This window comes from Neoarius graeffei, chromosome 17, assembly GCF_027579695.1.
Source record: "Neoarius graeffei isolate fNeoGra1 chromosome 17, fNeoGra1.pri, whole genome shotgun sequence".
Taxonomy (NCBI): Eukaryota; Metazoa; Chordata; class Actinopteri; order Siluriformes; family Ariidae; genus Neoarius; species Neoarius graeffei.
Genome location: NC_083585.1, coordinates 41,262,310 through 41,289,623, shown reverse-complemented (window position 1 = coordinate 41,289,623; position 27,314 = coordinate 41,262,310). Strand labels below are relative to the sequence as shown.

Here is a 27,314-nt window from a genome sequence, read left to right as displayed (position 1 = left end):
CGGGGAGGCCATGGAGAAGGACTATCGGTCGGCCTCGAAGAAATTCTGGCAAACCGTCCGGCGCCTCAGGAGGGGGAAGCAGTACTCTGCCAACACTGTTTACAGTGCGGGTGGGGAGCTGTTGACCTCGACTGGGGACATTGTCGGGCGGTGGAAGGAATACTTTGAGGATCTCCTCAATCCCACCGTCATGTCTTCCACTGAGGAGACTGAGGCTGATGACTCAGAGGTGGACTCGTCCATTACCCAAGCCGAAGTCACTGAGGTGGTTTGCAAGCTCCTCGGTGGCAAGGCACCGGGGGTGGATGAGATCCGCCCTGAGTATCTCAAGTCTCTGGATGTTGTGGGGCTGTCTTGGTTGACACGCCTCTGCAACATCGCGTGGCGGTCGGGGACAGTGCCTCTGGAGTGGCAGACTGGGGTGGTGGTCCCTCTTTTTAAGAAAGGGGACCGGAGAGTGTGCTCCAATTATAGGGGAATCACACTTCTCAGCCTCCCAGGGAAAGTTTACTCCAGGGTACTGGAGAGGAGAATTCGACCGATAGTCGAACCTCAGATCCAGGAGGAACAATGCGGTTTTCGTCCTGGTCGCGGAACACTGGACCAGCTCTATACCCTTCATGGGGTGCTCGAGGGTTCATGGGAGTTTGCCCAACCAGTCCACATGTGCTTTGTGGATCTGGAGAAGGCATTCGACCGTGTCCCCCGTGGTATTCTGTGGGGGGTGCTTCGGGAGTATGGGGTTCGGGGCTCTTTGCTAAGGGCTGTCCGGTCCCTGTACGAACGGAGCAGGAGTCTGGTTCGCATTGCCGGCAGTAAGTCAGACCTGTTCCCAGTGCATGTTGGACTCCGTCAGGGCTGCCCTTTGTCACCGGTTCTGTTCATAATTTTTATGGACAGAATTTCTAGGCGCAGCCAGGGGCCGGAAGGAATCCTGTTTGGGAACCACAGGATTTCATCTCTGCTTTTTGCGGATGATGTTGTCCTGTTGGCTTCTTCAAACCAGGACCTTCAGCATGCACTGGGGCGGTTTGCAGTCGAGTGTGAAGCGGCTGGGATGAGAATCAGCACCTCCAAGTCCGAGGCCATGGTTCTCGACCGGAAAAGGGTGGCTTGCCCTCTCCAGGTTGGTGGAGAAGTCCTGCCTCAAGTGGAGGAGTTTAAGTATCTCGGGATCTTGTTCACGAGTGAGGGAAGGATGGAGCGTGAGATCGACAGGCGGATCGGTGCAGCCTCCGCAGTGATGCGGTCGCTTTACCGGTCCGTCGTGGTGAAGAAGGAGCTGAGCCAAAAGGCGAAGCTCTCAATTTACCGGTCGATCTACGTTCCGACTCTCACCTATGGTCATGAGCTTTGGGTAATGACAGAAAGAACAGGATCGCGGATACAAGCGGCTGAAATGAGTTTCCTTCGCAGGGTGGCTGGGCGCTCCCTTAGAGATAGGGTGAGAAGCACAGTCACTCGGGAGGAGCTCGGAGTAGAGCCGCTGCTCCTCCACATCGAGAGGAACCAGCTGAGGTGGCTCGGGCATCTTTTTCGGATGCCTCCTGGACGCCTCCCTGGGGAGGTGTTCCAGGCATGTCCCCCCGGGAGGAGGCCCCGGGGAAGACCCAGGACACGCTGGAGGGACTATGTCTCTCGGCTGGCCTGGGAACGCCTCGGTGTTCTTCCCGAGGAGCTGGCCGAGGTGTCTGGGGAAAGGGAAGTTTGGGCTTCCATGCTTAGACTGCTGCCTCCGCGACCCGGTCCTGGATAAGCGGAAGAAGACGAGACGAGACGAGACATTAAATAGGCTATATCTATACTGACCAAAAGTGTTTGGACACCTGGCCATCATACCCATTCCCCCAAACTATTGCCACAAAGTTTGAAGCACACAGTTGTCAAAGATATCTTCATATACTGTAGCATTAAAATTTTCCTTCATTGGTACTGAGGGGCCCAAACCTTTTCCCACATGACAATGCCCCTGTGCACAAACCCCATTATAATATTATGTAATACATTATAATATCCAGAATAAGATGTTCAAAAAGTATATATGGATGTGATTGGTCAGATATCCATACTTTTGGCCATAGTGTATCTGTGATGTGTTTCTTGATTCTGGTGCTAATTTGTTGGTTGGTGCTGGATATTTTTGTTCCTGTGAGAAGTTAGTGCTTAGTATTTGCGCTAATGTCACAGGGGGACATTGTTAGATTAACAATTATTAACAATTTAAAAAAATAAATTCAAAATAAGGGAAAATAGTCAAGTTTCACAGTTAGCTCCTAAAAACAAAAAGAACAAGAGCTTCTTTTCTCATTAATCATTTTACAAGGGAAATTCAATGTTATATTAATGACAAATCAAAGTCGAGGAGACAGCAAACGTCAGACTCAGAGGTCCAGAATGCAGTCGAGATTTATGGTGCAGTTGCTTGCTAGTTAGTAATCCACAAGACAAGCACAATGGCATTGATAGTGGTTTCAGCATGAAAGGTGTAGTTTTGGAACCTGATCTATTTGAGCAGTGTATAAATGGTACAGGTACAGATAGTATTAGTACAGACGGAGGTAAGAGATGGACAGACTAAAGCACTGCTGCACCAGTCTCTTCAGGTTGAGGTTAAGCAAGATTTAACACATACACACACACACACACACACAGACCTCCACAATTATTGGCACTCCTTATAAAGCATATGCCCAAATCAACACAAAAATGGTTAGCTGACCACAGAATTAAGCTTCTGCCATGGCCGTTTCAGTCCCCTGACCTGAACCCCATTGAAAACCTGTGGTGCAAGCTAGAGAGGAGAGTGCACAAGAGAGGGTCTAGGACCCTGGATGATCTGGAGAGATTCTGCAAAGAGGAATGGTCTCAGATGGCCTGCTCTGTATTCTCTAACCTTATAAAACGTGACCAAAGAATCCAATGCTGCTTTGCTGCCACAGGGAGGTTGAAGAAAGTATTAAATGCCAATAATAGTGGCATGTGTTTTTGTGGAAAATAATGATTTCTTGAGGAACTTGTTTCTCTGAATGAATTTATTTTAATTAAAGGTTGGATTTTTCTAAATTTTACAGTGTGAGATGAAGCGACTTCAACAAAAGGTGTATTTGGTTCAAATTACATCAAATATAGGAATCATGGGATGACCATGGCAGAGCACACTGCAGCTGACACTGATGCAATTATAATGCATTCCACCGACAGGCTTGCCACTTGCTATAATAAGCTCCAACACAGTCACGGTCAGTTTTGCAGCATTAATAACATAAATCCCTTTTTACTGTACAAAGTACATAGGAATAGCTCAGGGTATATCAGTTAACCCTGATTGCAGTTGGCTACTTAATTCTAAACTTTACCATTCTGTCCAGTTCATTACATTCTTTCTAGCCTCAGAATTGCATTCAGATCTCCTTTCACAAACAGCACCTAGATATGAGCAGAAACTATATAAAATCAGGGGTTTCAAACAGCACAGACCCAATGAAAGCTTTAATCCAGCCCACCTAATGAATTTAGAATCAATGGTCACAATTGTCTTGCAGACCATAACAGGAATTGAAAGACTCAGAACACGATACAAAACTAGTTTCTCTTATTCTACAGTTGGCAAAAGAGAAACTAAGGGCCCTATACTTTCACAAAGCTGTTGGCAAATGATATGAAATTAGCAAGCTAAAAATGTACTCCTGTAAACATTCAACCCCCCCGATAAATGCCAACAAATGAACATCATTTGGTCTAGCCCACTTGAAACTGGACTAAATGTAATGTGGCCTGTTAGATAAAATGAGGTTAACCTCCCCAATTTAATTAGTTTAGAATGTGTGCTGTTTAGGCCCTTTTAGTATTTTGAGCTTGCACGAGGTAAAACAGAACGCTGTCTATTCAAAACTATTGCAATAGGAAAAACACAGTCTCAAACTAAGTTTTGATCTTTATTTCTGACCCAAACTACAAATGTACATGAAAGATGCACAACATAGCTACAGGGATATTACAACTGGCGTATAAAAACAAATTTTATGTACTTCAGATTATGGAAAAAAAACAGCACTGATTATTATCGACGAACATTGATGTAGTTTTCCTCAACTACTTTCACACAAAAATACACTTTAAGCAATGTGCATCAACACAAATTAACATGCCAAAAAAACAAAGCATTATACAAAATCTTAAAACAGGTGTCTGAAATAGTGCTTCCAAGCTGACACCATGGTAAAGTCTTGAAGGACAGGGCACAACAGATTTGCAAGCATAAGCCTCTTAGGTGCTCACTGAACATCAACAATAGCAGTCCGTGGTGCTAAGCGTACATATCCTCACGGTCAGCGTTGTAGATCTCACCCTCCTGCAGTGATGCAAAATTGAGGAAGTGAGAAGGCCGGTGTACCTCGTGATAAAACTCTTTTGGGTTAGACAGCTGCAGCTCGTATTTCATATTGGGGTCATGTCGAACACCTGGAATGGAGAAAAGAATTAATATTTTTATAACAATATGCTTTAACCGAGTGGGTACATTTTCAGCCTGTTAATGCTGTGCTCACCCATGAAGTTGTAGTTCCAAGACACTTGGCCAGGCACCATGAAGAAGCCAAGGAAGCGATCAGACAACAGCATCTGCACCCTTTCATAGTGAGATGGCAGGTAACCCTTGGGGTTGTTCCCTTTATCTGTGTTCTGCCTGCCCCATTCATATCCGCTAGGGGTCAGCTTATAAGCAGTCAGTGTACAAGATCCTGGAGTAAAACTACACAAGAGAGAACAATCGTCAATCACTGGCTTCATTTACACGCAACCTAATAATCCTGCTCAATCAGAATTCAAAGCATTCATATATACAGCTAAATCAGAACAAAGTTAACCGGCTGCACAGAAATTCCACTTGGATAAGCCTCAATCAAATAACCTGGATAATCAAACATGTCAAAACACAGCCAACGTCAGCTAAGAAACTGAACACGCTCACACTAATGCCGCTTTTCCACTACAAACGCGGCTGAGTCGGGCTGAGCCGTGCCGTGCTGAGTCGGGCTGAGCGGGGCTGTTGGAGTTGCATTTCGACTACAACCGCGCTGAACCGTGCTGGCTGGAAGTGGGTGGACACATTGGGTGGAGTTAGCGAAAGTGGGTGGACGTCAGGTGATGTCGTTAAGCAGCGCAAACAGTGACATCAGTGAGCTTTTAAGCGGTAGTCTCACGACCCGAATAGTAAACAATAAACATGGAGGACATGGAGTCGTTAGTGTTGCTGGTCTTGGTGCTGTGGCTTGTTGTCACCGACAACGCGGACAGATACTGGCAAGAGCGTATAGATGAGGCGAGGCGCATAAGGCTTCAGAAATTCTCGTAATTATTCTCCTTCCGGGTTTGCGGTGTTTACAGATCCCAGCGCGCTCGCGGGGCGTGTGTGGGCATGTGAGGACACTCCTCCTCACCAATCAGTGCACAGGGGAGTGTCTGCTCACGCCCCCAGCCTCACTCGGCACGGCTTGGCTCGCTTCAGCCCCACTCCAAAACCGTGCGAGTTTTAGGGGCTAAGCAGGGCTGAAACGAGCTGAGTCGTGCTGGTTTTTGGTAGTTGAAACACGAGCCGTGTCGGGCTGAAGTGAGCTGAAAAAGGGTAGTGGAAAAGGGCCATAATGCACTTCATCTGTGTACCTGCAGGTAATAATGATGGTCTTCTCGCCATCCCAGGATGGATTATCAGCCATGACTTTAGCATGTGTGGTGACATCCTGTGGAGACAACTGAGGCGATTCATTGGGCTGGGTGTGGATCCAACCAAGTGGCTCCATTTCCTATAGAATAACAAGATGGTTTTAAGACTGGAGAAACAATGGTGCTGTGGCATTACTTGAATATGGATATCAAACATTAGGAAACTTCTAGGATGCATAACTAAAGAAGAGACACAAACCTTGAGATACTCATGCTGTGGCAGCTGATTGGGCAGATGAACAGTTTGATGGGTGCCCCATTGTGGCACCATCACAATGCAGCGAATTTCTTTCACCTGTGGGTTATCTGGAGGACTTGTGCCATACAGATAACCAGCAATCTTGGGGGGGGGGGGGAAATAAAAATGTCAACACAATACTATAGAGAAAAGTAAATGTCTGCAAAGCTGTATAAAGTATGACTCACTTGAGCACGCAAGTCAGAGATACAGATGAACTTCTTCAGTACGTTCTTAGGCAGAATGTACGTGTATCCAGTTTCTTTAATGTCATCAGATGACACGTAGATGTGGTTGGTACGCAAATGCAAGTTGGCCGCAGAGATCGCCCTACAAACGAGAGAGAAGTATGCATACAGAGCACCGGCAAGAATATGGGATATACGCAGCTTTATAGGGAGAATAATGTATCCATGGAACATCTTGAATGGTCATGTCTTACCTGACTCTCCATTCAGTCTTTGAGGAGAAAGTTTGTGTTTCATAGTTGCTGGTGGTGGAGGTAATGATTTCATCACCATGTTTGTTAACGGTGCGAGTCTGTGTGGCTGTTAGCTGAGACTGCTCTTTAGTCTGCTTCTCGATCTCGGCAATCTGCTGCCTCTGCTGAGAGGGAGCAGAGATCTCCATACCCAGGATGATATCCCTGATCTCAGACTGTGTCAGAGAAGCCACATTCACACTGGAGAAGAGAAAAATAAACAAACGTGCACAATTCTATTAATGCTTTAATGTTATAAATAAATTTTCAAGTTGAACCACTTCCAAATGAAAATATTTTCTTTATTTCACACCAACAGCCTTATTCATGGGGGCCTTAGTTTTTTCCACATGGGGCACATACTTACTTGTTCTTTTTACCATAGTCAGCCAAGATGAGATCTTTGAGCTGCACCTCCACCTTGATCCACTCCTCATCGGTCAGAGTGGGCCAGATATGATGCGGCTCAGTGATGGTGGTTTTGTCAGGCTTCAGGATCACCTTTGCACGGTCATTGTTCACATGAAGGGCTCTCAGGATCAAGATCAGACGCGAGAAGGCCTACACAGAAATGATGTGTCATTTTAACTAGACCTTTAACATGTTTCTGTTAAAAGTCAAAGAAACTAAAAATGATTAAATTGACCTACAGTGTAAGAAGAAATGGTCTTCAGCCAGTCATCGTACAGATTGAACAGGACCATCTGCGGCTCAGTGGCCTTCAGAATGAGGTCCCCAAACTTCTCCACTTTTAGACAAGCCTGGAAGGGCAGCTGCAGCTCAGAGCCTTTGATGACAATGTTGGGGAAATCCAACAAGTGTACCTAGAAAAATCAGAAAAAAAATGAACATAGCATCTCATTGCAAGAAAAATCACGTGTGGCTCAAAATATATATCTCATCTCACAGCATGGCATCGAACAAACAGCGCTTTTGAAGTGATCTCACCTCAAGAGGATCCAACATGCCCTTCCTGGTTACAATGATCTGCTTGGGCTGCTCTTCAACAGGCAGTGATCGAATAAGAGCAGCCACTTCCTCAGCAGTTTTCCACTTGGCCAGCTATAATGAAATAATCAACTTAGAGCCACCTTGGCCATTTTACTTCAGACAAAGAGAGGCGTCAATTACAGAAGTTTAAGGGGGAAAAAAATAATAATAATAATAATAAAAAAAAATTCCTACCTGTCCCAGACGCTTCTGTCCAGCCCATACAGATGTGTGAATGATCTTTAAGAAGAGTTGTCCTGTTCTTGGATTAAAGATGAAAATGGCCCCATTAATGGGTTTTGTGGTCAAGTTGCCCTCAAATGTCTGTAATGGAAAGACAAATCATGGTGAGCATAAACACAATTAAGGTTTGATGTTTATAGCACAAATATGCAAAGTCAGAAGAGAACGCTTGCCAGAAAACGCTTGGGAGGCTATTGACTTACTTTGTGGATGGTGACTCTGTACACATTGGTGTCATCCACAAACCAGATGATCTGATTGGAGAAGAGCTCTCCGTAATTCTGTGAGGACAGGTAGGGCTCAGTGGGCTCGGAGGAGTACAGTTGCAGACCCTTGCGGATGCGCTCCCTCAGCACGTACAAGGCAGGGTTGGCTTTCATGATTTTAGCCATGGCCTGCTGGATCAGAGGCTTGCTGCCAGGAAACCAATTTCCATAGGCACTGCATAGAAATACAAATACAGTTTACATCACATTGCATAACAATGCCAGAATGGCAAAACACATAATAAAACAGCCTTGTGGACTATCCCAATGAAAACACTGACCTGTGCAGATTGTATGCCAGATCAATGGCAATGAGCACCCCAGTAGGGGATGGGTAGATACTCATGTTATCTGTGGTGTAGTCCAGAAACTTGGCCCTGGCATATCTCTCAATGTCATGGGAGTCATAGTCTCCCCATCTGAGCTGAATGTCAATCCAGTACTTCTGAGTGGTGGTGCTGTCCATAACATCCCTACACAGCAGAAACAAGCACAGATTAAAACACACTGAACATAACCAGCAAAAATAAAATTAAAGAAAGCAGCCCAGCAGAGGGCGGCACGGTGGTGTAGTGGTTAGCGCTGTCGCCTCACAGCAAGAAGGTCCGGGTTCGAGCCCCGTGGCCGGCGAGGGCCTTTCTGTGCGGAGTTTGCATGTTCTCCCCGTGTCCGCGTGGGTTTCCTCCGGGTGCTCCGGTTTCCCCCACAGTCCAAAGACATGCAGGTTAGGTTAACTGGTGACTCTAAATTGACCGTAGGTGTGAATGTGAGTGTGAATGGTTGTCTGTGTCTATGCGTCAGCCCTGTGATGACCTGGCGACTTGTCCAGGGTGTACCCCGCCTTTCGCCCGTAGTCAGCTGGGATAGGCTCCAGCTTGCCTGCGACCCTGCAGAACAGGATAAAGCGGCTAGAGATAATGAGATGAGCCCAGCAGAGTCTGACAACATACTTGGAGTCAGCAAGCAGTGATGGTCTTGAGACGTTCCACTTGTAGGATGCAAAAAGCAGAATATCTGCACAAGAGGAGTTCATCTTATAAGACTTCCTAGGATGGATGGTTTCCTTCTGGACGGTTTCAATCTCCAGAGCATCCAGTTCTTGGTCAAACACCTTCACACAACAAATACAGATTTTGATTAAGAAGTGCACGTACAAGATGTCAAATAGCTATGCAAATGAACCACACCAGTCTTACTGTACAAACAAAGCGCATCTTAAAATACTCCGAACCTGACACAGATCCATGACAATGCTTTCATGAATCTTCTGCCACAAGTGAGCTCTGAAGATCTGGATCAAGGAGATCTTGAGGGTGGGAATTTTGCCATGCATGAAGATTCCAGTGAGATCCAACTGCACCTGGAAACCCACATATACCTAGAGAACAAAAACAGAGGAAATGAGCAATAGCTACAGAGTGAAGAGAAAAGATGACAACTACAGTAAGACTGTATGCATACATTTGCTCTGTTGATCGTGGGAGACCACCACAAAGTGAATCGTCGATTGGGGATCTGGTTCAGACCAGATCTCTGGGCATTGGTCAGCTTCTTCCATTTCATGGACTCCTCAAAACCACTGGCTTTCTCCCTACGGAGAAGAAATAAATGGTTAAACTGTAATCCTGACGGAGTTTTATGATGAACTAGTCCAAATTCCCAAATGGCAAGCAGTAACCCTTACCAGAACAGACCCTCCCAGGTGGGAAAGTATGTACCCTTGAACAGAGTGTGTTCCAAAATTCCTTCCACTCCTCCTAGTGCTTGGATCATGTCTGTGCGGTAGTTGTTTAGATTCCACAGTTTACCATCGTGTCTCTGGTGAGTCCACCAGAATGGATTTTGCTTTAGCACCTGAGAACACATCATACCAACAGATTTTAGACCGGTCCATTAAAATACATAGAAAAATCTCCATACATATGCACATCATATTCGCTGAAGGAAAGTGTTCTAACCTGATACTGCTTGAAGTCTGTTCTGACTCTCCAGCCCTTGTCATAGGCCAGTGTGTGCCTGTCTTTCTGGAACAAGGTGTTGATACGAGGAATACCTCTGTCCCAGGAATCCTCCAAATCCTCAAGAGTCAAACGCCTGTAACGCCACAAAACATTTTTATTCCAAGTACAACAAAAACAAAAAAAAATTTATTTCCTTTACAATTTAGTTCTTTGTGAGATTATTGTACCTGTTCTGGGCGATGGCCTCCTGTCTCTTGAGAGCATATTCAGCCCAGACTCTCTGAGAGTCGATGAACTCACTCTCCCATGGCTGAATGTAGCGATACAGATTGGGAATCAGCTGATCCTCCTCATGACTCATACCAGAACGGAAGTGAGTGATGCCCACATCTGTCTGTTTGGACCACCTGGTAATGCACAAAATAAAAATCATAATGCAAATTTACCACACTAAATGTAGTTTATTTACATTTATCACGATATCTGAATGCGATGTGCCAAAGTAGGACAAACATTCAATTGTACAAAAATTACCTCAGGTCAGACTGTGGGATGAGCACATGACCCATAGAAAGCATGCCCAGACCTCCTAACTCTTTGGGAGTGTAAAAGACAACCGGAGGGAAACGGCTAGGCATTTTGGAGTTCAGACCAATCTTGATACGGGTCTGGATCTTATTTTCACATTTGACCAAAAGGTCCAGCAACTCCTGAGTGTTAACGACAGCCTCACGGAAATAGGTCATCAGACCAATCAGAGCCGTGTTCCACTTGTTAACGATCTGAAAAGGGCAGAAGTAAAATAAAACCACCCCAACACAACACAGAAAGCCATAGTACAATACAAAATAGAAATATACCAATATAAAAATTTAGTACTATAAACGTGTAGTCATGGTGAGCTCATATCAGTTTTCTCCCTCGTCTCATACCTTGGTGAAAGTGGTGGATCCAGAGGCCATGAGAATCTGTCGCACTCTGTTATGGAACCTCTGCATTGATTCATCATCCACGCGCAGGAAACACTGCGCTGTCCTTTCCTTGGTTACCTGCAGACAACATATATATTAGATATCAGTTAGCCAAGTAGCCTTTAAAAAAAAAAAATCATCAAATGCTCATAAAAGCTTCAAAATGTATATTTTAGTGTACTGACCTCATTCTGTAGGTTCCACACTCCATCCTTGTGAGTGAACTCCTCATAACTGGTGCGGCATTTGGGCAAGATGCGACACTCAAATCCACACATGTTGAAGAGAAGGTTCGGGTTGTCTTTACTGTATACTGACACAAAGCTGTTCTCCCACTGCACCGTGGTCACAGAGCGAGGAAGGCGATTCTTGATGTCCCAGAACACAGCACGGCCCCTTGACAAGTCAGAGGTAACCAGACATCAGCACCATCATACTTTTAATTCCTTACATTTGGGCTTTAAAGTACATATCGTGGGTAAATTCAGGAGCAAGATCAATGTAATTCTCCTATTTTATATTAAACTTTGGTCAAATATCTGTAAAATTCTGCATTCTCTGCAATTTTTTTTTACCTTGTGCAATACCAGAAAAATTCAGTTGAAATCAAGCCATTTGAGGCGAATTGGTCCGCCTCTGAAAAAACTTGGCATTTGAATTTCCCGGCAAACATTGATTTTCGTGACGTCACGTGCAGGACGCCTCCCTCTGAATCCTACGTCAGCGCTGGTTTGTTTATGAGAAAACGACCTGGTGGTTTTCTGCAAATTTCTTCAACGTTATCACGTAATTATTAAAATGGTTAACAGATGTATCGTAGGAGGGTGTAGCAACACCCATCTTGATGGGATTAGTACTCATCGTTTTCCAAAAGACCGGACAATGAGAGAGAAATTGGAGCGCTTGGTCTACACAGGGGGGTGGCACGGTGGTGTAGTGGTTAGCGCTGTCGCCTCACAGCAAGAAGGTCCGGGTTCGAGCCCCGTGGCTGGCGAGGGCCTTTCTGTGCGGAGTTTATATGTTCTCCCCGTGTCCGCGTGGGTTTCCTCCGGGTGCTCCGGTTTCCCCCACAGTCCAAAGACATGCAGGTTAGGTTAACTGGTGACTCTAAATTGACCGTAGGTGTGAGTGTGAATGGTTGTCTGTGTCTATGTGTCAGCCCTGTGATGACCTGGCGACTTGTCCAGGGTGTACCCCGCCTTTCGCCCGTAGTCAGCTGGGATAGGCTCCAGCTTGCCTGCGACCCTGTAGGACAGGATAAAGCAGCTAGAGATAATGAGATGAGATGGTCTACACAGGCTGTGCACTGAAACCATGCAAAGCTCTCGCAGCCTGCTGGCGCTTCTGCAGGTAACGTCACGAATCTGGCTCCAGACTCCCTTGGGATTTTTCCAGATGCGTTTTGTTTTTTTTCTGCTGTAGACAGATGGCCTTGTGCAAAATTACCCTTCTGGATGAGTGTGTAAAGGGACATACGTTCACAAATTTTTTTTTTAAAAAACCCATGAAATTGGTCCAGAAAATGCACTTTAAAGTGTATTAGAAAAAGAGAGCTAATGTGTCAATACTTACAAGTTAACATCATGCTTCATCAGCCTCATCCTAGCATCTCTAGGCCAGCACTTCTTATTGTTGTAGCCTACAATGTTCTCATTGTTGGGATCGGGGTGTTCAGTAAGGTAGCGCTGGATCAGATCCCTGGCCTCATCAGCAGAAAACCTGAGAAATTAATACTCTTGAGCCCTTATTCATTTAATTAATTGAAATGTTTTTGATATCACCGCATTCATTCCAACTAGCACTCCCTTTGAGAAGAAATCAAACTGTGCAATACATACAGGGTGTCTGAAAAGTCAGAAACCATTCAGAGTAAAACCACATAATTCATTTTGCATTTATTATGTACAAAATATGCTATACATGTCCACCCTGATTCTCTATGCATTTTCTCAGCCATTATCATGTTTGTTACAGATCATGCTCAGAGCCATTCCACCAAATCGGTGCCATTTCCGTCCCTAGAAAATTATATGTATAAATGCACATAAAAATGTACTTTAAAATACATTTCCTTATTACGCAGAATGTCCTGCACATTGATCTGATTTCAAATTTAAGATATTAATCCTTACGATTATATAAAAACTACCTAAAACACTGAAAAATAGCATGTGTTACCTGTCCCCGGACTTTAACTTTATACTTAACTATGAAATATTCTGATTAAAATCCTTCAGGAACAGTATTTCTTTTGCACTGTTGTGTGACTCCATATCCTATCCATGGTTTAAATATTTTTTTTCATAAGAAATCCACAATATCTTAGTTAAAATACACATTTTAGTCGTGTCCCTGGGTTTTCACTCAGTCCTGTTACCCAAACATATTACCCCAATTGACAAATTTGGAACATTCCATAAATCACATGCTCAACAGGAAGTTACATCAGCTGTGTCTTCTGAAGGCCATGGGAAGACCAAAAGTTAGTTCTCTCATTTACTTTTCTGTATATTTGATGATTTTTTTTTAACTTTGACTGATAAGGTCAATGTCAACATACTGTCCTGTTACTTAAATTGTTTCTTAGATGATATTTATTTTAAAAAAATACAGATTTTTGGTAAATCACTAGAATGTGCCAAGTGTGGTCATGCTATTAGCGATGACACCATGTGGCTTAATTCCATGCATTAGCTAATCCTAGGCTAAAAACTCAGTCCTGTTACTTTCAGAGTTTTGGTAACAGGACTGAAAAAAAAAAAAAAGGCAACCATCTTTGACTTCCAAACCTTGTAAAAAATAAATAACGTAGCCTGAGGTTGACCAATACACATTTTGAATAGTTAAATATGCGTGTTATTATAATCAGGGTAGAAAAGATATAACAAATTAAGTTTAATTTGGGAGTGGTACAACAAGCAAATGGCACCCATTCGGTGGAATGTCCCCTCAACATATTCCCACTGGTTCCTGACTTTCCAGACAACCTGTATATTAGGAAAACTGCTATACAAAAGATGGTAAATAGTCAAGAGGAGGTTTTTGTTGCAGGCGACACAGACCTGAAGAACATGTGGATGCGGTCGATGTATCTGCAGTACAGGCGAATGGGGTGGGCACTCTCTGTAGCACTGTCCTGGAAGCTGAGGAAATCGTTGGGCATCTGTGGAGGTCCAGCCATCTCGCTGGCACGGTGAAGACCCAGAACGAGCAGGTCCATCACCAGGCCATAGTACTGCACAATGAAGGAGGCAAACTGCAGGCCCCTGATGATGCCGTACGAGTTGGTGTGGTTCATGTCCTAGAGCGAGGCAAGAACAAGCTAAATCACGCATAGTTGATAACGATACTTGTGTCCAATATGGATTTTCATTACAATCGGAATCAGTTAAAAAAAAAGCATTTACACATCAACTGGCTTCTAATTACATTTGGTCACTGACAAAGATCATATCTATGGAAATGAAAATTGTCCTGCTTTCCTATAAAACAATGAAGTTGCAGTAACTATTTTCTCAGGTTTTTATATTTCACAATTTTTTCTTTACAACATGAATTCGCCGACATGGAGAAATTACTTTTTTGTACTCGAGTCTGCACCAATCATCCTGACAATTGAGACTTGGCTACAGAAAGAAATCTGATACGAGTCTGCTGGAACTTGTTAACTACTTATATGTAATATAATTTTTAGACATACTTTTCACATTTGCAAACTGAATTACAAATTTAGCACGTCATTTTACAAAACAACTGTTTCAAGTTGGCTCTCTGAAAGGTTTTCAAATCCGTAAATATTATTAAAATTCGTTCCAGCAGCTCTAAAGTACAAATACTAGAGCTGGGCAATAAATCGATTAATTCAAATTTACAGTTAAGGACGATGTGTTTTTATGAAAATCTGTTTTCTCTCAGTTTTAACTTCCGCCACCAACGCTCCCCTCTGTGCATGTGCAGGACGGATCGGGCACTGACACTATAGCCCTCCTCCCGCGCGCTTGCCATAGACACACACAAACAACATGGCAGCGATTAGGGGAAAACCGCAACTGGTGCACAAGAAAGGAGTAACTTCCTCCGTGATCTGGAATTGGTTTGGTTTTGCAGCATCGGACACAGACCAAACAAGTCCTCATTGTAAGGCATGTTTGAAAACGGTTGCTTCCAAAGGAAGCAGCATGACGAATTTATTCCAACACCTTAAACAGAAGGATGCAGCGGAGAAGTGCTGCTCCCAGCGGAATAAAAACAGCCGCGGCACGAGCGCACCATCCAAAGCAAAGCAAGCAACCGTCCCGGACACATTTTCGAACTGTGTGCCTTATGATAAGAATGGGGCGCAGTGGAAGGCAATCACAGATGCTATCGCGATGTTTATTGCAAAAGACATGGTGCCCATACATGCGGTGGAAAAGTCGGGATTTTTTTCCCCTATTTTGCCAGTTTTATTGAAAAGGACACAATTTTATCTATTTATTTTTTTGAGGGGGCATTTATTATTATTATTTAAGTTTGAGGGTGCATTGTGTCAGTTTGAAACTAAGCCATGTTGGAGAAAGCTTTCTAAAGTTACTGTATGTTCTCACATGGTCTGCCATCTCATCTACAAGCTTGTTTTTTGGCTTCTTTTTGGTTTCTGGTTGCACTTTAACCCCAAAGGGGAAATTTAAGTGAAAACAAAATAAAAAGGTAAAACTTGTTTTTAACCATTTCGGTCATCTGTAGTTTGATTTTTAGTAAGGGGAAAAAAAACCCGATTAAAATCGAAAATCGGATTTTTTGTGAAAAAATCGAAGATTTTTTTTTAGGCCATATCGCCCAGCTCGAACAAATACTGATGTGAAATAAAACAATGCAAATTATTCACGGCTTTTCCAGGTGGCAGACCTTGTAGTTGATGACCACATTGTTCTTTGCCGTCATGTAATCAGCAATGTTGTGGTCGACAATCAGACGCAGAAGCCTGTTAAGCAGCGTCAAGTCAATTTTTTCATACATCTTCTCATAGCGTGACTCCAGCATGACATTACACTCTCCCTCTGTGGTCTCCCACACATCTTGCAGGTTGTTGATTCCTGGAAAAAAAAAAAAAATTGACAAGTCATTTGAAATTCCTAGACAATGTCTGCATTATCATATGACCAACACTTGCCTTTGACCATGTCCAACAACAAAAGGCAGCATTAATCACTCACCTTGACACCATTTGTATACCAGTAGTGGAGGTGGCTCTGTGTCAGCAGGTTTGATCCAAGGTGGGAAAAGTCTGCGCTTGTCAGCCTCATACCACAAGTACTGGTCCAGGTAAGCGTCTGTGATCTTCTCCAGAGGCTCCACATCATACACAGGCACTAGGTGACTGTACAGGTCCATAAACTCAATGCCCACCTGGAGAAATTAAAAACAGCACTGAGACACATATGGTAGGACAACGAAATAACGATAGGTACTGAAAGGCTTGACACCATCTCGGTGCTATGCAAATAGATGTTCACCTCTTTAAATGCTCTCTGAGTGAGAAGATGACGCTTGATCCTGGACAGAGCCTCGTGAGGATTATCATATGCTTGCTCGATCAGACCCAATTCTTCACGTTGGGACTGATTCAACCTTGACTTCACACTAACACATACAAAAACAAACAGTTACAGGGCACTCCAAATAAATGTTAAAATATGCTTAATACAGTTAGGTCCATAAATATTTGGACAGAGACAACATTTTTCTAATTTTGGTTCTGTACATTACCACAATGAATTCTGAACAAAACAATTCAGATGCAGTTGAAGTTCAGACTCAACTTTAATTCAGTGAGTTGAACAAAATGATTGCATAAAAATGTGAGGAACTAAAGCATTTTTTAAACACAATCCCTTCATTTCAGGGGCTCAAAAGTAATTGGACAAATTAAATAATTGTAAATAAAATGTTCATTTCTAATACTTGGTTGAAAACCCTTTGTTGGCAATGACTGCCTGAAGTCTTGAACTCATGGACATCACCAGACGCTGTTTCCCCTCCTTTTTAATGCTCTGCCAGGCCTTTACTGCAGCGGTTTTCAGTTGCTGTTTGTTTGTGGGCCTTTCTGTCTGAAGTTTAGCCTTTAACAAGTGAAATGCATGCTCAATTGGGTTGAGATCAGGTGACTGACTTGGCCATTCAAGAATATTCCACTTCTTTGCTTTAATAAACTCCTGGGTTGCTTTGGCTTAATGTTTTGGGTCATTGTCCATCTGTATTATGAAATGCCGACCAATCAGTTTGGCTGCATTTGAGCACACAGTACATCTCTGAATACCTCAGAATTCATCCGGCTGCTTCTGTCCTGTGTCACATCATCAATAAACACTAGTGACCCAGTGCCACTGGCAGCCATGCATGCCCAAGCCATCACACTGCCTCCGCCGTGTTTTACAGATGATGTGGTATGCTTTGGATCATGAGCTGTACCACGCCTTTGCCATACTTTCTTCTTTCCATCATTCTGGTAGAGGTTGATCTTGGTTTCATCTGTCCAAAGAATGTTCTTCCAGAACTGTGCTGGCTTTTTTAGATGTTTTTTAGCAAAGTCCAATCTAGCCTTTTTATTCTTGAGGCTTATGAGTGGCTTGCACCGTGCAGTGAACCCTCTGTATTTACTTTCATGCAGTCTTCTCTTTATGGTAGATTTGGATATTGATACGCCTACCTCCTGGAGAGTGTTGTTCACTTGGTTGGCCGTTGTGAAGGGGTTTCTCTTCACCATGGAAATTATTCTGCGATCATCCACCACTGTTGTCGTCTGTGGGCGTCCAGGTCTTTTTGGAGAGTTCACCAGTGCCTTCTTTCTTTCTCAGGATGTACCAAACTGTAGATTTTGCCACTCCTAATATTGTAGCAATTTCTCGGATGGGTTTTTTCTGTTTTCGCAGCTTAAGGATGGCTTGTTTCACCTGCATGGAGAGCTCCTTTGACCACATGTTTTCTTCACAGCAAAATCTTCCAAATGCAAGCACCACACCTCAAATCAACTCCAGGCCTTTTATCTGCTTAACTGAGAATGACATAACGAAGGAATTGCCCACACCTGCCCATGAAATAGCCTTTGAGTCAACTGTCCAATTACTTTTGGTCCCTTTAAAAACAGGGTGACACATGTTAAGGAGCTGAAACTCCTAAACCCTTCATCCAATTTTAATGTGGATACCCTCAAATGAAAGCTGAAAGTCTAGACTTTATGTCCATGTCCATTATATAACTATAACTTGAATATGTTTCAGTAAACAGGTAAAAGAACAAAATTTGTGTCAGTGTCCAAATATATATGGACCTAACTGTAAATCACAATCAGTGCTCTGTATTATCTTCTTAGGTGTCTTGTTGGAAAGGTCTGCACGGACCTGTAAGCCTCTTTGAGCCTCTCCAGAGCCAGGATGAGCAGCTTGGTGTCATGTTTGTATGAGAGAGGGGGAAAGGGAATTGGGGAGAAGCGTCGACTCTCCAGCCAGTGCACTGTGGTGGTGTAGATAGCCACCGCCTCTTCAGCAGTGATGTACGGTCCATCCTGAGACAAATCAAGTCAGGGATGATACTGCTGCTACATTTATTCTCTCCTTAAGGACAAGCTACATTATGCAATAAATAGCACATCTAGAACTTTACCTTTAGGTAGTTGTGTTGTCTCTCCTGCTCAGCCTTCAGGTAGAGTCGTGTGAGGCGGCCAAGGTTTTTCTTGCAGACTGTTTTGTCCACAGTTGCTCCTCGCCTGATTCGCTCTCGGTTGTAATGCGCTGTGTTGGTCCACCAGTCAGCTTTGGCCTTGACGTATCTCAAGATCATGTTTTCAATGGGGGTGGGAAGCCCTGGAACCTGTAATGTAATGACATTATAATCCACGATGGAATATTTGTTGTTTTGCCCATCTATAAGACAGATGCGATCTGAGATAATTAAAATACACAATATATACAAGAACTGAATACTTACCTTCCAGGGAATGTTGGCCTTCCAGCACCTCCAGGACTCACTGAGATGCTGCAGTATGGTCCTGGCCTTGTTCTGTTTGATTCCCTCAGGCATCATATCCAGGATGTCATGCATCACAGCTGCTCTCAGCTCCAGGTCAAAATGAGACTCTACACGCTGTTTAGTCACAGTCTTTGCAACTCCCTTGGAGTGCCGACCTGAACAAAATCATGACAGCAATTTACTCTTAGTAATTTTCTTTCCCTTCACCGAAAGCCATTGTGATTACTGATGTAACAATTTTATAAAGCAACTAAGCTAAATGCTTTGTGCAAATAAATTTTATTTACCTTCAAACTGCCTGGCCAACAGGTTGCCAAGCCACCTCTCCAGCAGAGGAGTGATGCCCCTCATGAAGAAGAGCCACACTCTCCATCCTGGAGCCCAGAACCCACAACCTGGACCTTTCCCAACTGGACCCTAATAACAAAAACATGCCAATTGATGTTCAAGCCTGAAAACATATTGAAATGTGCTTCATGGACTTTGATGTTCAAGTGTTACATCTATAAAACCGCACTTACTGTGTTGAAGCGATAATAAATGAGATGTTTCAAGTCCTTGCACATCCTGATCTGTCTCATCAGCTTGTACTTGTAGCGATACATGCCAGTCAGCTGACCAACATGAGCAAAGATATACTGCAGTCCATCTGCCAACTACAGAGAAACAAAGACAAAAGAACACTTTGTATAACCAAAATTATTGTTTGAATACAGCTGACTGCTATAAGTAATTCGAGATGCATTTGAATTGCTTGGCTACGTAAGACGTAGCAGTACCTGGAACGCGTCAACATTCCCCAGTCTGTACTGCACGTGGCTATCCACAACCAGTTTGCTCAGACGAAGAACCTCACGACACAAGTGGAACGCATTCCCAAAACGGGATTTCTTACGCTCCTGGAAAAGTAGAACATTAAACATTAGCAAACATGTACACACACACACACACACACACACATTATATATATATAAATAAAAGTTTGTGAACCCTTTAGAATTTTCTATATTTCTGCATAAATGACATAAAACATCAGATTTTCACACAAGTTCTAAAAGTAGATAAAGAGAACCCAGTTAAACAAATGAGACAAAAATACTATACTTGGTCATTTATTTATTGAAGAAAATGATCCAATATTACATATCTGTGAGTGGCAAAAGTATGTGAACCTCTAGGATTAGCAGTTAATTTGAAGGTGAAATTAGAGTCAGGTGTTTTCAATCAATGGGGTGACAATCAGGTGTGAGTGGGCACCCTGTTTTATTTAAAGAACAGGGATCCATCAAAGTCTGATCTTCACAACACATTTGTGGAAGTGTATCATGGCACAAACAAAGGAGATTTCTGAGGACCTCAGAAAAAGCGTTGTTGATGCTCATCAGGCTGGAAAAGGTTACAAAACCATCTCTAAAGAGTTTGGACTCCACTAATCCACAGACAGACAGATTGTGTACAAATGGAGGAAATTCAAGACCATCGTTACCCTCCCCAGGAGTGGTCAACCAACAAAGATCACTCCAAGAGCAAGGCGTGTAATAGTCAGCAAGGTCACAAAGGACCCCAGGGTAACTTCTAAGCACTGAAGGCCTCTCTCACATTGGCTAATGTTAATGTTCATGAGTCCACTGAACAACAAATGGTGTGCATGGCAGGGTTGCAAGGAGAAAGCCACTGCTCTCCAAAAAGAACATTGCTGCTCGTCTGCAGTTTGCTAAAGATCACGTGGACAAGCCAGAAGGCTATTGGAAAAATGTTTTGTGGACACATGAGACCAAAATAGAACTTTTTGGTTTAAATGAGAAGTGTTATGTTTGTAACCAAAGAATGGTTAAAGAAGAATAAAGTGAATGTTTTGGAATGGCCAAGTCAAAGTCCTGACCTTAATCCAATCGAAATGTTGTGGAAGGACCTGAAGCGAGCAGTTCATGTGAGGAAACCCACCAACATCCCAGAGTTGAAGCTGTTCTGTATGGAGGAATGGGCTAAAATTCCTCCAAGCCGGTGTGCAGGACTCATCAACAGTTACCGGAAATGTTTAGTTGCAGTTATTGCTGCACAAGGGGGTCACACCAGATACTGAAAGCAAAGGTTCACATACTTTTGCCACTCACAGATATGGAATATTGGATCATTTTCCTCAATAAATAAATGACCAAGTATAATATTTTTGTCTCATTTGTTTAACTGGGTTCTCTTTATCTACTTTTAGGACATATTTATGCAGAAATATAGAAAACTCTAAAGGGTTCACAAACGTTCAAGCACCACTGTGTGTGCGCGCATATATATCTCATCTCATTATCTCTAGCCGCTTTATCCTTCTACAGGGTCGCAGGCAAGCTGGAGCCTATCCCAGCTGACTACGGGCGAAAGGCGGGGTACACCCTGGACAAGTCGCCAGGTCATCACAGGGCTGACACATAGACACAGACAACCATTCACACTCACATCTACGGTCAATTTAGAGTCACCAGTTAACCCAACCTGCATGTCTTTGGACTGTGGGGGAAACCGGAGCACCCGGAGGAAACCCACGCAGACACGGGGAGAACATGCAAACTCCACACAGAAAGGCCCTCGCCGGCCCCGGGGCTCGAACCCAGGACCTTCTTACTGTGAGGCGACAGCGCTAACCACTACACCACCATGCCGCCCGCGCATATATATATAAAATCTTATTTATTTCCTTTCTAGGTTCCGTTTTATTTTAGACAAACCCAGAATCTACTTACTTTTGTGGTGAGGGTTTTCACAGGCTTCAAGTTGAAGTTATAGTCCAAGTGCAGGTAGTTGAGGTTCTTCCTGTGAATCAGCAGGTTCAGCATGTTGTAACCTTGCCGGCAAACCTGGAGTCCCACCTCCACCCAGTCCAGCTTTGTGGACTGAAAGAATTTGGTGGCCTTGAAAGAACGGAAAAGGTACCTGTGGACAGACCCCCCAAAAAAAAAAAACACCCACCACCATTATAACATGGTTGTAATGGTATTGTGTCTAAACAAAACTTCTCCAAAAATAAATGCCTTCTGTGGAAGAACTACACAGAACGCAACTGCAAAATTATTCACCTCTTCTTCTGTGCTTTGGGTGGTCTGTGCTTCAGAGCATTGAGCACATAGTACTTCAGAAGCTTCTGATAAGAGACACGTACTTTTACAGGCTGCCCTGCAGGGCAATGCTCACGGTACCTAGAGAGAGGAGGGGAGGGAGAATACCATGTATATAAAAGAAAAAGCTTGAAGAAAAATGACTCCGCTATACCACACATTAGTACATTGCTCAAAGCTCACCAGTTCTTGATGAGAGGAACATCGATGGCACGACGGGTTCTCCCTGACCGCAAGTTGAACGGTCGAGGTGCCCACAATAAGGCGATTCCGTTGGCTGTGTTGTCAGTATACAGAGGTGTCTCTTTGAGGAAAGGCTCCACATACTCAGGAAGTTCAAACTCCTCATCATCATCAGGCAGAGGCTCCTGGCTCTGAGGAAAACAAACAATTCTAAATTAAGAGCTTTATTTAGCACAGTGATCAAAACAGATTTTACTCTATGCAAGAAATAACCTTTTGAAAGGCAACAAATCTGAAGCAACAAAAAAAACAAATCCAATCCATTTGATCTCTAGACAGAAAAGAGTGCACACTATGCCATACTGATTAAATTAACTTTCATAATAAGGGCTATAACCAGTAAAAACTTAAATTTATATTAGTATATGCCACAATATCATGATTGGTTTTCTAGAAATATAATTACATTTATTAAAATCAGGAATTTATCACCATGTACGACACAAACATCTAATTCATAAGAAAAGCCGCCTGACCCTCTATTGATTCACAGCATCATTATGCTACTGTTTTATCACAGAGAAAATGGATATATTTCTCATCCTGAGGAACTAACATCGTTATTTGAGATGTAATCCACTGTATAGAGGAGTTTGTGCGTGTGTGTAATACTCAAATTTTGGCATGTTGCTTACTTTAACAGAGTGCCTGTGAGAGATGGGATTGATGAGTGGGTCGAAGTAGAAGGCAGGCAGATCAGGATCCTCTGTCTTGATGAACACCACATTAGGTGTGTGGTACCTGGGTATGAATCAATCATTAGTGGATTAGCATTAGGTATATTTTTTTGACAACATGTGATAGTCAAACTGTGAAAAGAGCATGTACCAAGTGAGGTGCACATGATGGGGAAGGTTGTTGTACAAGTATGGGAAAGCAATCTTGTACTCTGTCCTAATAGGCTGTCTGATGATGATCTTGTTGATGTCATTAAACTCATTCCAGTCTTCATCCCTGTAGTAACACAAAGCAGCTGTGTTAAATTATTAGCTTACCAAGTGAACTGCTCTCCAACATGCCAGTGGGTACAGAATCAGGATGATAAGTTTATAAAATGACGTACTGTAGATTGAGGTCTCTGACTAAGGGTTCAAATTTGGGTCCTCCAGGAATGGCCATGTTCAGTGCTTTTGACGTGAAGAAAGCCTTGAGGTCAAACAGGTAAAAGTAGTTTCTATCCACCAAATCAGTAAGCAGCTGATTGGCCAAACGATACAGTGTAGACATCATGGGCAAACTGAACTGCCAACGCCTGTATGTAGTTCCATTCACATACCTGTGTGAGAGGGGGGGGGGAGGAAGAGCCAGTAAGAGGCGGTTTGCCCAAGCAGTGATATTTTTAAATTGTCCCACACTCACTTTGTTGCATCCTTCAGGGGCTGATGCTCGTAAAACCACTCTGCCACCGAGCTGTCCTCCTCAGGGTCCAGCTCCATCTGAATGGCCTCCAGAGGCTCCACATCAAGGATGTTATCTGCATAATCCAGGGGAGGCTCTTCATCATCGAAGGGAGGGAAACGCATGCGTTTGAAGTGTCGCCTGTCTCTTTTCTCACGTCGCATCATGATCCACATCGTACTAGTTAAAAAAAAAAAAAAGAGCAGTTATTGATTACAAGACTTCAGGATTTAGCATCTCTATTCCAACTTTTTTTTTGGGGGGGGGGGGTTTGCAGAGTACAAAACAGTTTAACTCGAGAAACCACTCACCCCCACTGTGCAATGTAGACAGGCTCAATGACCCAAGGAATTTCATTCACGAAGGAAATAGCTCCTGTGATGTGGTAAAGCACTGGTACATCTCTGATCTGCTCCCAGGGCATGGGCATGTTCTCTAGTAGCTTGAGCACCGCATGAGGCATGTATTTCAGAGCCCTACATGGGGGGGAAAAAAAAAGGAAAACATTACAAATTGTGTAGTTTCCAGCAAGTCACACTGTGTCCTAAAAGTAATTGTGTGTGACATTGCTGAACTATGACGAAATTCTTTATAGTGGGTGGGCATGTCTTTACAGAAATTCTGAATGTGCTAGAATTTACTGTAGCTCCTGCATAAATATTTCTCATTTGGTTTAGTTTCATACTGAATATAATTAAATGAACTAAGAAGTTGGGAAGAAAAACATTGAGGAGCATCTAGGGCTGAAATAATACATCTAAAGCTCTTTCAGTAATTGGTTGGAGATACACCAATGGAAAATGGTCAACACACCTGCTCAGTGAAATCACACACACACACAAAAAAAAAAAAACCCTGAGCATGGAGCTGCCACTTGATAAATAACTAGTAACATATTGTACATGTATCAACAGTTTATTTCTCTTTTCATTTGCTGGTTCAGACATTAAAAACACATCCAATTTCTGCAGCACTACAGCTTTGCCTTTTGCATCAGTTTTGCCATGGTCGGTTTACTTCGTAAAGTTGGGTCAAATCACTTTCTCAATGCAATCAATCAAATTGCACAAGTTCACTTGGAACCAAACCGCACGCATTTCACTCAGACCCTGTCCTTCTCCTCACCCGAGTCAATCTGCTGTTTTACTTTTCCAAACAAATTGCACCAAAGAGGCACCAGGGTTCAATTCAAATGGACAAAATGGTGCAAATGTGAAAGCACTCACGAGTCTTCCCTCTTTCTCCCTCTACTTCCCACTCATCATCTTATGTATACATTTTGTATCATACAGCTGTAGAGTACCAGAGTCTCACAACAAGCATTTCAATGTAAAACTGCCCCTGACATTTTGTGCACATAACAAATAAACCTGAAAATTAAGAGACACCAAACATGCCTTAGATAATCCGTAGGTGCTAAAGAAGGCAACTGGACTTGTTTGAAATCCTTGAAGATGTTTCACCTCTCATCTGAAAGGCTTCTTCAGTTCTGTCCGACTAGTGGGGAGTTTCAGGTACTTATCCTCTAGTGGACCAAAAGCAGCCCTAAGGAGAGTCGCTGAGGTCACACGGGTCATATCCTAACGACCCTCTAGGCTGCTAACACCGTTCACTCCCGGCCTCCAGTGACCCTAACAACCTACAGGATGGCTGAGAGGATCAACAACCCATGTGACCTCAACAGACTCTCCTTAGGGTTGCTTTTGGTCCACTAACGAATAAATACCTGAAAAACTCCCCACTAGTCAGACAGAACTGAAGAAGCCTTTCAGATGAGAGACCAAACGTCTTCAAGGATTTCAAACAAGTCCAGTTGCCTTCTTTAGCACCTACGGATTACGATGACCTGGATGACTGAGGACCTTCGCAGACACACCTGAGATAAATTATATTTAGCATAAGAGAATAACTGTATAAATTAATATTTTGTAAAAGATGTTTGACAAATCCAACACCACTAACAATGGATGCTACTATGTTAAGAAAATTAACCTCAGCAGTTTCAGTCAAGTGATTTCTTTTCAATGGTGTAGATTTATCCTGATTTACCCAAGGTAGACTCTTTTGTCATGTCGGAATTTCCTGTTGGTCATGTCTCCGTGGTCCCTGATAATTTTGCGCACATGCTCAGGAGGCATGTCCTCTTTCTGAGCATCCACAAAACCGAATTTCCTCTTCTCCGAGTAGCGCTTCGCCTGCAGCTGTTGCCATTTTCTTGCTATTATTAAAAAAAAAAAAATGCACCAGTGTGAGCGGTAAACGTGAATGAAACAATTCTGTATGTATCTGAAGCACAAAAGGCCCCACAAGAAATCAGGTAGTCACCTTTTTCTTGCAGTTTCTCCTCAGTCATGTAGTCAGGAACAGGAACAGGAGCAGGAGGAGGAACACCTGGTGGCATCCCACCTGGGACCCCTCTGTAAGGAAACGCAGCTGCCATGGCAGCGTCTGTAGGACAGAAAGAACAAGAAATCGGTGACATTTAGCTCCAGCAGGATATAAGGACATGAATAAACCTACAGTACGAAATGATCTCAAAACAGCAGAGCACGTTACAGTATGTAGTGTGTAGATCTGAACGCAGCCTCTGACCAGGCAGTGTTATCTAAAACCATAATTATAGCAACTTAGTGAATTGAAACATGAATATCTAATGTTTACTACTAAAAACAGCGTAGACTTGCCACACACCTACTTGACAAGCCATCTGAACGACTTGTTGTTTTACTTTGGCTAGCTCTACCTAGCAACAAAAAGCATTAAGTTGCTCCTGAAAAACTGGCTACTAAAGAGCACGGCTTCTTTACAGTATTTCAGTCGTCAAGAAATAAATCTAACGGATAACAAACAAACAAAACAAAGAAATAAAAATGATACAATGTGAACTATTAGATTATTCTAACAAAGAGTTAGCTAGCTTTAGCTAGCACGACACAATTGAACAATGCTAGGTAACTAGCCAGCTAGCTTAGCTTAGCTTAGCTTAACTACTTAGCACCTCACTCACTGCACAGTATACTGAATACCAACTACCGCAAATTGCAAATATTAAAATGAAACACTTTAAGACATCTGAAAAAAATCTTACGTTACTTAAAACCAGTTTCTCTCCACTTCGGCCGGCTTTCTACAGTTTCCTGTTGAGCTCTGCAGAATGGCGCACAAGGTAAACGACACTCTACACGTTGTGCGTAGACAAGTGCAATACACGAACGTATAATACGCACTTTCTGAGCGTAACGTGTAAAAAAAACTCCGAAGGGAGCAGTGGAAGGAGAAGAGAAAGTACGTAAGTCAAAGTCCCGGATGTTACACCGGAAGTGAAATTGTGCCGTTTCTCTTTTGCCGTGGGCTTAACACATTGAGCTCAAAATAAAATCTGGAGAGCTCGTGAGTGAAGCTAGGAAGCTACACAAAGTCGGACAAGTTATTTATGTAGTTGGTGAGAAAAATTAGAAGAAAAATGCTTACATGTGCAGCAGTGAACTGTACAAATCATCAGGTCAAATGTTGTGGACGGACATTTCACCTGTGGTCCGTCCATTTTATTTATTTATTTATCCTTTATTTTACCAGGAATGTCCCATTGAGATACAGTCTCTCTTCTTCCAGGGTGTCCTGGCCAAGGTGGCAGCAAATAAAAAGTTTAAATATACATAGACAACATACACATAGAACATGCAATATT

The 27,314-nt window shown here is 43.1% G+C and overlaps 1 protein-coding gene across 2 annotated transcripts; it reads right to left on the bottom strand.

Annotated features, from left to right (window-relative positions):
- Positions 1-3,922: 3,922 nt before the first annotated feature.
- On the bottom strand, positions 3,923-26,837 carry prpf8 (pre-mRNA processing factor 8). 2 transcript variants are annotated; one of them, XM_060944222.1, is made up of 43 exons: positions 26,715-26,837; positions 25,952-26,074; positions 25,676-25,844; positions 23,938-24,102; positions 23,588-23,806; positions 23,292-23,504; positions 23,057-23,182; positions 22,864-22,969; positions 22,169-22,359; positions 21,947-22,066; positions 21,614-21,803; positions 19,658-19,777; positions 19,400-19,534; positions 19,166-19,295; positions 18,837-19,033; positions 18,513-18,719; positions 18,251-18,414; positions 16,367-16,493; positions 16,067-16,259; positions 15,759-15,946; positions 13,934-14,172; positions 12,444-12,590; positions 11,057-11,267; positions 10,833-10,949; positions 10,435-10,682; positions 10,128-10,307; positions 9,898-10,033; positions 9,624-9,793; positions 9,401-9,530; positions 9,171-9,317; positions 8,890-9,050; positions 8,221-8,412; positions 7,877-8,114; positions 7,626-7,754; positions 7,389-7,502; positions 7,091-7,264; positions 6,808-7,001; positions 6,402-6,641; positions 6,148-6,289; positions 5,921-6,061; positions 5,662-5,801; positions 4,548-4,750; positions 3,923-4,461 (listed from the first exon to the last, which is right to left on the bottom strand). In XM_060944222.1, the coding sequence occupies exons 2-43, from the start codon at positions 26,064-26,066 to the stop codon at positions 4,307-4,309; spliced, it is 7,023 nt and encodes a 2,340-aa protein (XP_060800205.1). In that variant the 5' UTR covers positions 26,067-26,074; positions 26,715-26,837; the 3' UTR covers positions 3,923-4,306. The 2 variants fall into 2 exon arrangements, with proteins under 2 accessions (XP_060800205.1, XP_060800206.1); XM_060944223.1 differs by having other exon boundaries at positions 26,720-26,837.
- Positions 26,838-27,314: the final 477 nt, after the last annotated feature.